Here is a 10,696-nt window from a genome sequence, read left to right as displayed (position 1 = left end):
GGCTTTCACCGTGGACGAAGCGGAGTCCAGCCCGGGGTTGTCACATGTGGTTGCCGCAAGCCCGCCGGCCGTTCCTCACTCTAGCCCGCCGGCCTCCGCTCACTCTAGCCTGCCGAGTGTGACGCTGTGTGTTTCGTTGTGAAAGCAAACTACTTTCTTTGGCCTTCCAAAAGAGGACACAACTAGAAGTGTTTAAGTTGTATTTACAACACTGTTCGAGAACAGTTCAACCCAAATATTCAGATGTGCATTTTATGGAGTACTGTTTCCTGATCCTGGTAGAGTAGACTACAATGCGTCTCTGCAAAGGCTGTTTCTATAAAGTGGGGCAGTTCCAACTTTGCAAGGACAGTCTGGCCAACGCAACGCGTAAAAAGACAGTATAAGTCATTATAATCAGTAATTATGTCCCCACTGGATGCAACAAATGCCTTGTTTGTAATGGGTTTTATTGGTTTTGTTTTGTCTTGTTGTGCCGGGACACGGCATCACAGTATGGTAAGGGGCGTAACATTTCCGTCACACGCTTGAGGTATTCAGCCTGTGTATTCAGTGTTTTTTTAACCTTAAACCGCATAAACACATTGCATTACACCAAATACACAACATAATGTTCTTTTTAGCAACATCATATGACCCCTTTAACATTCCTGACAGCATAATAAACAATAATGGAAAAATCAAAAACCAAGAATTGCACTAAGAACATTACAAAAATTTTCAATATTATCATCTAGCACAGTGATCCTCAAATCTGGCTCACGAGATCCACTTTCCTGCAGAGTTTAGCTCCAACCCTATAATCAAACAAACCTACCTGTGATTTTCTAATGAACCTGAAGACATTGATTTGCAAACTCAGGTGTGTTTGATTAGGGTAGAGCTAAACTCTGCAGGAAAGTGGATCACTGATCTAGCAGCTCAGTTACATAATTTAACCAAATTTATCAATAATAATCACTTTCAAAACCCATGGATTCAACTTGAACAATCAAGGAAATTACAATATCTGACTTATCTCGCTTCAACAATACCATTAAAAAACATATCTAAATCTTAACAAAGAAATCCAAACAACACTAACAGTCTGGTTGGAAACTAATACAATAACTGGTCATTCTCTTTCATCACATATTTACTCACCAATATGGAATAATCTAGATTTTACTATCAATAAACTCCCACTCGCTAATAAAACTTGGATGGAGAAGAGCATTATATATTTAACATCACCTATACCTGAACAACAACTTTATGAACAACTTAAAAAAGAAAAAAAAAACATAACTTAAAAATCAAATTTTCTATTAGATACAAAAAGAGTCACAATATATGGCTTAATCCCTTCATCAAGTCTGTTTTCGCTGCGCGAGGTAGAGCTTTTTCGCATTTGGCTCCCAAACTCTGGAATAGCCTTCCTGATAACGTTTGGGGTTCAGACACACTCTCTCTGTTTAAATCTAGATTAAAGACACATATCTTTGGCCATGCATTCAAATAATACATCTCATAATCTTATTAAGTTAAGTGGTCTAAATGCATTTATCTGTATTTATATATTCTATGGAAGGCGTAGGACCAAGAAATGTTCGTCCAATCAAAATGCTCGTTCCGAGCATTTTGATTGACTTTCCTACCTGCCTGTCAACATGTGTATTTGCATACCTCTGCGCACCTGGTTCGCGCAGAAATGATACGTCATCAGCGTGGTCACGTGCGCAGACGGAGCGAGAATGGCAGGCAAACATCAACAACCTGATCTTCCTTCCTGGTATTGTAGTACGTTTACTAACTGTGCTATAAAGTTTTCTCAACGGTTAATGACACATGATGTATTGTAGTAATGTTGTCTCTGATCGTCTGATCTGCATGCGTATATGTGTTCAGGGGGCGTGGCTTTGAACGGCGATTTACAGGGAGGGTGGGACATTCGCGTTCAGTGCTATCAGGCTAAAGTTAGCATTTTCCAAGATCTCCTACTGCACCTTTAAGTACATGGGTTGGAGCTTTTAATTTTGAACTCTCAAAGTGCATCAGACAGAATAATTTAACTTTAAAATGTAAAATAAAATATTAATTTTATTTTTCCAATTCTTCATTTGTATTTTATTTTTTTAAATATCGCAATAAATATCGTATCGTGGACTTCATACCACAATATTATCGTATCGTGAGATTTTGATATTGTTATATCCCTATGATCCAAGTAATCAGTAGTTCCTTTAGAATTATTTGTTGTATTGTTGTATTGTTAGTACTTGAGTCATTACTAGTGGGTTACCATGATCTTCACTTTAGAATTAATTATAAATTATGCATAATTCACATTAATTAATGAACCTGTATACAGTAGTTCTTAGTAGTTCTCCAGGATATATGAAAAAAAATAGTAGTAATTGATTAGCTAATAGTGAACTACCAGTTTCAACTGAGCGCTATTACTTACTAAACTGTTAATCAGAGTTTCTTTTTAGTTAATAGTAGTTACTAGAATGTTAATAGTGCATTAGTCATTTGTTCCTGTGAAGTTATTGATGGAACAGTATGACGGAACAGTATTCTAAAGTGTTACCAATAATACATTAAAAGATTGTTTTGAAGAATACAATCATATATATACATATATAAACTCAGGTAAGTGTATTTTTCCTCAATGTGATTTCAACATCCATCTGGAGAAGACTTCCACTGCAGACTTCCACTCACTCCTTGCTTCCTTGCTCAATTGGCTTACCACTACAAGCACTAACAAATCAGGCAATGACCTCAACTTAATTTACACAGGCAATTGTATCAGACAACATTTTGGTAAAACCTTTAAACATCTCTGATCATTTCTTTATTACATTTAACCTACATCTTACTACCTGTGTGCCACCAATTCCTCTACAAGTTACTTTTAGGCGAAACTTACGCTCCTTTACACCCTCCCATCTTTCCTCTGTAGTGTCATCCTCTCTTCCCTCACCTACCCATTTCTCATCTCTAGATGTGAATACAGCAATTGACACTTTATGATCCATATTAATATCTGTCTAGACAGGCCAGTGCATACTACCCCTTCTAACCTAAAAAGTTGCCCCATGTATCACCACCTTTACTGTATTTTGCTGAGCAGTCGTTTGGGTGGCTCGTGAATGTATCAGTTCTTCAGTAGCGATGTTAGCATTCCATCCTTCAAACAATCTTAACCCTTGTAAGAATGTTAGCTTCTCCCAAAGTTCTGTCTGTGGGATAGAATTTTATACCCGAAGACAAAAAGGCTACAAACAACAGATACTGTTAGGACCACCCGCTGGAGATCCTGCAATCTACAAGACGTTCCTTGAGGAATGCTATTCCTTTGTTATACTAATGGAAAGGAGTATTTGGTTCACACGTTTATAGACCCAGTTACATTATTTCTTTCACAGAATAACCAACTGAACGTTAACCAATCAGATTTCAAAAGCAGCCATTCAACTGAGACTGCTTTACTTTCGGTCACTATAGCCCTGCATATAGCGAAAGCTGATTCCAAATCATCAGTTCTCATTCTGCTGGATCTATTTGCTGCTTTTGACACTGAAAATCATCAGATTCTCCTGTCTACCATCACAGGAACAGCACGCCACTGGTTTGAATCTTATTTCACAGGTAGGTCTTTCAGGGTTTCCTGAGGAGGAGAGGTATCCAAAGAACATCAACCGGCCACAGGGTTTCCTTGGGGCTAAGTTCTTGTACCCCTCCTCTTCACCATATTCACTACATCACTGGGACCCATTATACAAGCACATGGTTTCTCCTACCACTGCTATGCTGATGACACACCTTTATCTTTCATTTTAACCAGACAATCCAACAGTAGCTGCATGCATCTCAGGCTGCCTGGCGAACATCTCGGCATGGATGAAGGAACATCACCTGCAGCTGAACCTGGCAAAGACGGAGCTTTTTGTCTTCCCTGCCACTCCAACTCTACAGCATGATTTTACCATTCAGCTAGGCTCATCAAGAATTATTCTTTAATGAGCAGCTGACCACATTGTAAAGACAGCTCGATCAGGCAGGTCAGGTCTTCCCAACAGAGCATGCTACATAAATTCTTGTCCAGGCCCTTCTGGCTGTACTTCCAATCATGCGCAGAATGCAGCAGCACGACTGGTCTGGACTGGTCACGACTTCTCACACCTGCAGTAATTGACAGAACACCCGACACGTTATCCGACAGCAACCCTAATTTAATCCTATACCCAACATTAAAAACTGTGACCCGAACTGCACCTGCATTAAATCTCCTACATGGGGTACCTAAAACTCATTTATTAAAACTTTTATTCAAATTGTGAATAGATTAAATACAAAAAGCAAGCAAAGAGTGCTCCCTTTAATATAATCACTACAGCTGCCAATCAGTGGCAGCTTGATTGTCTGTCGTGCTGCTGAGTGGTTTGTGATTGTAGCTCCACTTTTCTGTTGAATCGCTATCTTACTATCACTCTCTGTTGTTTAAAGTGTTAAAATATAACTTAACTCCCACCTTATTTCTAATATTATATATCAAACTAATCTGATTTATTTGATTGTTCGCTTTTATTCTAAAACCGCGAGTGCAGCGCGTTAGCATTCGTTAGCTGGTTAGCTTGTCATTTGCGTTTCCATTCGCGTCTATTGCCATTTTCTTTTTTTCTCTCGCTCCGTTTTTTCACGAGTTCATCAAACAACAGTGGTAAGTCAGAATCATTCATCAATCACGGTGAGTAGTGGCTTCTTGAGGACAGTAAGAATGTGAGGGCTCTAGATACGGCTTTGGATGCGACTAGCTAAGGGAGTCCTGTACATTGTTCGGTTCCGGTTAGAGACTCCGCAGCTGGGCGACTGTGAGGCGGCATAGTCGCGGGTCAAAATACCGCTCTTCCGTTCCGATCAAAACATTAAACAGGTTCTCCCCACTCAGTGACGCACCCACTGAGAAACCTGATCAAAGTGCTCTAGTTATTGGCGATTCTATTGTACGGAACGTGAAAATAGAGACACCAGCCACCATAGTCCAATGTTTACCGGGAGCCAGAGCGCCTGACATCTTAAGACCTTGTCTCAGACGGCCACCGGGACAAGACCACAGGAACCAGACGAGTCCTCTGCTCAATGTGACTTTGCTGCAGTCTGGAATTGAACTGCTGGTTTCATCTGGCCAGAGGAGAACTGGCCCCCCGACCGAGCCTGGTTTCTCCCAAGGTTTTTTCTCCATTCTGTCACCGATGAGTTTTGGTTCCTTGCCGCTGTCGCCTCTGGCTTGCTTAGTTGGGGACACTTAATTTCCAGCGATATCGTCGACTTGATTGCACAGATACTAATTAAACTGAACTGAGCTGGAGGATGACATCACTGAATTCAATGATGAACTGTCTTTAACTGAAAATTGAGTGTTTACTATTGTCATTTTGAATTAATGACACACTATTTTCCTAATTAATGCCATACAGTTGCTTTGACACAATCTGTATTGTTAAAAGCACTATATAAATAAAGGCGACTTGACTTGACTTGACTGGCTACATTGCTCAGCGTGTTCTGGACTGAGTCAAAATTATCTTGGCTATTGGACCCCCAACACCCCCGTGCCTGTCACCACCTGGCATGCACTCGCACTGCAACCAAAACATAAATATCATTCCACCTGTTACATCAAATATGAGCAGTTCACCTGCGTGTACCTGCCTGCGTGCTGGACTGTGGCATCCCCCTTGTGGACACTAACGTAATAGGCAACTCTGGCCCCAGAGAGTGATTATAGATTAAATTTACATGAAATATGTTTGAAATAGTATTATTTAAAAACACACAATTAATTTCACAGTGGAGAGGTCACTTGGGGTGAACACCAAGCAGGGGGACAAAGACATTCTTCTCTAGTTGGTGCTGCGGCTATAATATTCTCTTCCATAATATCCATAACAATGTGTTGTTCAAGTGTCATGAAACCCCCGTTTCAGCACTGGTCTTTCACACCTTGGATCTGAAAAATACTCCAGAAATGGGTGTGTAAAACTGTTGAAAAATGGTAGTGTAGAGGGTGGGGAGAGGGGAGAAAACAACCAATAAAACACAGACCTACAACACACTCATTATACAGACACATGAATATTAACATATCTTTAAAACAGAAAGAATAAAGGCAGTTACTTTCTGTTTACTCCTCTTTGAATTTTTTTTGGTCTGTATCATTTGCTGTGTATCACAATAATTCGTCGTGTCATCGCGTTCGTGATCAGACGAGCCGCAGCTGCCGCTGTATCAGCAAATGCCCTTATTGCATCTTTTATTTGAAGACATGATATGTTGCTCGTGCTGGTTCATGTTTGGAGCACAGGAGAATATGAAATATGTTCACATAAACTTGAAACGCTTGCTCCGGTCCGGATATGAACTATGATCCACGCAGCGAGTGTTGTTAAACTCGTCGTGGCGTTCAGCACAGAAACTGCTCTCTCATGCGCGCTCCACGTGTTGTTACATATTAAATATTGTTACGGTCATGTTTACAGAGGTTGACTGAGCGCGGAAGCTGTTGCATGAGATTTGAATTGTCCGCTGTAAGACAACCTCATGCATAATACAGCGCAGTGGTTGGATCTTAAGAGTTCACTCTCATGAATAATACTGAAAAAAGCTCTGAAAACTGATGACGTAGAAGTACTCTCCAGCCATGGCAGCCAATCACCACTCCAGATTAATGCATATACGTCACTTTCCGTGACGTAGGCTCAACCGGAAGAACGAAAATGAAAAAATAACCACTTTTACCTTAATAATAGACATAATGACTGCTAAAGTTGTTTTCACTGATGTGCAACCTGTTCATATATGTTAACATCTCAAAAAATGTGTTTTAGGGTTTCATGACACTTTCAGTACATGAACTGTCAGCAGCTCATACCTGGAAGAAAGAGCTTTCACATAGGATGTCGTGGCAAATGTCCAGGTGGCTGCTCTGAGGGCCCTCAGCTGGTGTTTGGCCTTCTGGGACGTATCCGCTGGGCTGGCAGCTCTGGGCAAAAGACTGGATGTAATGAGCAGCCACCGTCCAAAACTGAAGGTCTGATTCATCACCAAACAGCCTAATAAAAAAAAAATGAATGAGGCTTTTCCTGCTGTCAAGAGAGTTAGAAGCTATTATACACACATTTTTTTTCACATATTTGACATTGTTGTAAAAAAAAAAAAAAAAGGAATTATGTTGACTGTGGAAAAAATTAAAATACTTTAAATATTATACACTCCACTTATTGGTAGCCAAAAACATTGTTACATTCCATTAATTTGAGATAACAAGCAGTATGATATTTAAGTGAAGCTGTTTAGTTTAACAGCACTGGGATGCTGCACTGTTTGTATCACTCCTCATCTGTATTCACAGCATTCTAGACAGGCTATCTATGTCTTGCCATGTAAAATGCAATGCTTGATCTTGCATGGAATGTTTGATCTTGCATGATCTTGCATCTGTCCACTCTAGTCTATGTGACTCATGAAAATATTAAAGGAAGTATGGAAGGAAGGAAGGGAGGATAGACGAATAAACAAAGTCTAAACACGCAAAACAATGAACACCATTAAGGTCCACAAAACTGTTATCAGATATCTTTATAAAAATTAATAAAATAAAAACAATAAATAACAAATAAGTATTGAAAATTTGAATCTATGCATTACATGTTGAAGTTTAGCTCTGTTTTGCAGAGTCTAGGGTAAATAATAGTGTTCTTTAAAATAAAGTGTTCTTAGGTGTTCAATTGTTCAAACAAGAAAATGTTGCTCCATTAATTATCATTCGATTTTGCTTCTTTAACTGTTATCAGATATCTTTATAAAAATTAATAAAATAAAAACAATAAATAACAAATAAGTATTGAAAATTTGAATCTATGCATTACATGTTGAAGTTTAGCTCTGTTTTGCAGAGTCTAGGGTAAATAATAGTGTTCTTTAAAATAAAGTGTTCTTAGGTGTTCAATTGTTCAAACAAGAAAATGTTGGTCCATTAAATATCATTCGATTTTGCTTCTTTGCCTGAGACAGAAAACTTCTCGAAGCAGTTTTAATTTTATTCAGGTCTGGACTGAAGGCTGACAGAGAGACGGCCTTCAGATATATTATTTTATAGTATTCTATACTGTGTTAAATGATATGTTGATTAGCCTTGCTTTTTCAATAGTCTTTATTCTTATAAAAATACCCAAGATGGCTTTAAGAACACAGATAAACCATATGCTATCACGATTGTGAGTTTATTGTCTTCATGTTTGATCTCTTGTTGGTATGCTAGAAACCCTTGGCAAAGAGAGAGAAGTGAAGTTATAATTTGCTGCTCATGACACCCGACTACTTTGCAAACTACCACTAGAGTTGTGTGCAGACTTCTGTTTATATTATCAGTCTGACTGAGTGTATACATTACAGTTTTCTAATACCGCTTTTTCACCCGGGCTGGTGTTGGAGCCAGAGCCCAATTGGGAACTGAGCTGTGTTTTCCCCCTCAAAAAAATCTTGAGCTGGTCCCCACATCCTGGCTCCAAACTGGCCCTGAAACCTTGCTGGTCTCGAACAAGTGAACCTATGACGTGAGTAGGCGGAGCTTCTACTACAGACCACAGTTTGAAAGGCACCATTTTTAAAAGCCGCCAGAGTTCAGGTAAATTAAAATTAACAACAACAATTAAATGTGTCAGTTCAGCAGTGGTCGGCAGAAGAGACCAACGCTCTCCTTCTGCAAGAGATAACAAGCGATTCTGGTCATATGTTGGTGACGTAGACGGTTCTGCTCTCTGCCAGTGGAAATGCAAGCAGGTTCTGAACGATTGCCACACTTGGCCGGGCACCAGCTCCAGCTCCAGCAGTCTAGACGGTGCCAAAGCTGTCTCACAGATTAAGTGTGCAGAACCAGGACTGAAAACATCCACCTCAGAAAAGAGGTAAAGTACAACCTGTCTGGATTGTGAGAGCTTTGAACATTTAAGTCAGTGTGTGACTTTCCATTACAGTTCCAGAAATACGAACCAAAATATGAACTTTTTTTTTTGTAGTGCCACCTAGTGTGTGGATGTGTGTGAGCACGAGCCTGAATAATGGGGGCGGGAGACTCCTAACTTGGTGGAGTTTTAATGATTCTATTAAGTTATCTATTAAGATGATTTATGGTTTCTGTGGTACTGACACTTTTAGGGATCAGAAAAATTAAAAGAAAAAGAAACATAAAATCTTAAATACAATAGGGTTCCAGGATCAAAGGTACTGTGACCCCTAAATAGGAATAATTACAAACAAATACAAGAAGGTTCTAACACTGAAAATTAATCGAAATGCATTCTCAATTAAAATTGTGCACAACCCTGCTGTACTGACACTTACCGAGACACAAGGAGGCAGCGTTGTAGCAAGTTCAGATTTGGATCCTGGAGAACGCTTTTGATGTCACTAAGTGGGAAGAAAATATTGGATGCTCAGTGAAATAATAATAATAATAATAAAACACATTAACAAAAATGAATAAAAAAATAATGTGAGACAGGGCAACATGGCTCTTTAAAAAGCTTAATGTGAGCCATTTGAGGATAATTTTGTCCCTGCTTTTATTTATAGGTACTTCTTTGGGAAGTGAAATAAATTTCCCTGAATAAACATACCTGAATTACAGAACAATTGGGTAACACTTTCTATGAAGCCCGTATTTATAATACATTATAAGGGTATCCTTAAGGCATTATAATGAATGCATAATGCATTATAAAAAAACTTTAATATGTTATATCAACTCATGAATAATCATAACAACAGTTATAATACATCATAATACTTACGTATTTGTGGTTATAAGTTTAAGAGTATGATTATTTATAACACAAAATGAACACCATATTAAATCTACTTCATTTGCAGAATAATGGACTGTATCATATCTTGACATTGTTTATTTAAGATCTGCACAGTATCTTACTACAGCTTCTGAGTGGTTAGATGTTGAGTGTTATTTGAGTGTTTCCTGTGGAGCTAATGCTAATTAATTGATGTGAGCTTTATACTCCAACTGAAAAAAATGCAATGTTTTATATGGTTACATTTTATTTTGATGGTCCCCTTAATCAATCGACTATAAGCAACTTTGCAACTACATGCCAACTAACTCTCATTAGAGTATTAGTATGCTCAAGAATGATAGAATCTAGTATGGTAGAATAAGTTGACGTACTTGCAAAGACACTTATAGTCAGTTTATCTGTTGGTTGACCATCAAAATAAAGTGTTAGCAAATATTTACAGTAGCAGAAATACTAATACTCGAATGACCGCTAGTTGATATTGTCACGAATCCGGTCCGTGGCCTTCCGGCCGATTGCCACTAGATTTCATTCTACCATTACATTGACTCTCACACTACACAGTCTGTTACATGTCACTCCGGACTACAGTTCCCATCATTCACTTGCACTTACACAGCTGAATTCACTGATCACACAGCCGTCACATTTCACACGCTCACCTGAGAGCCATTACACACACTATTTAACACTCTCTCAGTTCCTGTTCAGATGGCCGTGTATTGTTCTGCATTTTCCACTCCCCAAGTGTTAGCTGCCTTACCGAGCCATTCCGTGTTTTCTGTTTTAGTCTCGTGTATTGTTATGCATTTTCCACTCCCCAAGTCTTAGCTGCCTTG

At 39.0% G+C, this 10,696-nt stretch overlaps 1 protein-coding gene across 1 annotated transcript in view; it reads right to left on the bottom strand.

The window, feature by feature from the left end:
* wdr11 (WD repeat domain 11) overlaps positions 1 to 10,696 on the bottom strand; it is a 153,299-nt gene that overhangs the window by 28,423 nt on the left and 114,180 nt on the right. Inside the window, exons 19-20 of the mRNA XM_016567154.1 lie at positions 9,391 to 9,456; positions 6,920 to 7,100 (exon numbers count right to left, since the gene is read on the bottom strand). Coding sequence (XP_016422640.1) covers positions 6,920 to 7,100; positions 9,391 to 9,456 — 247 coding nt within the window. The remainder of the gene's footprint in view (positions 1 to 6,919; positions 7,101 to 9,390; positions 9,457 to 10,696) is intronic.

Source organism: Sinocyclocheilus rhinocerous, unplaced genomic scaffold (assembly GCF_001515625.1).
Source record: "Sinocyclocheilus rhinocerous isolate Xijiao unplaced genomic scaffold, SAMN03320098_v1.1 scaffold552, whole genome shotgun sequence".
NCBI lineage: Eukaryota > Metazoa > Chordata > Actinopteri > Cypriniformes > Cyprinidae > Sinocyclocheilus > Sinocyclocheilus rhinocerous.
Note: the sequence above shows the minus strand (reverse complement) of the source record. Positions and strands in the feature narration are given on the sequence as shown.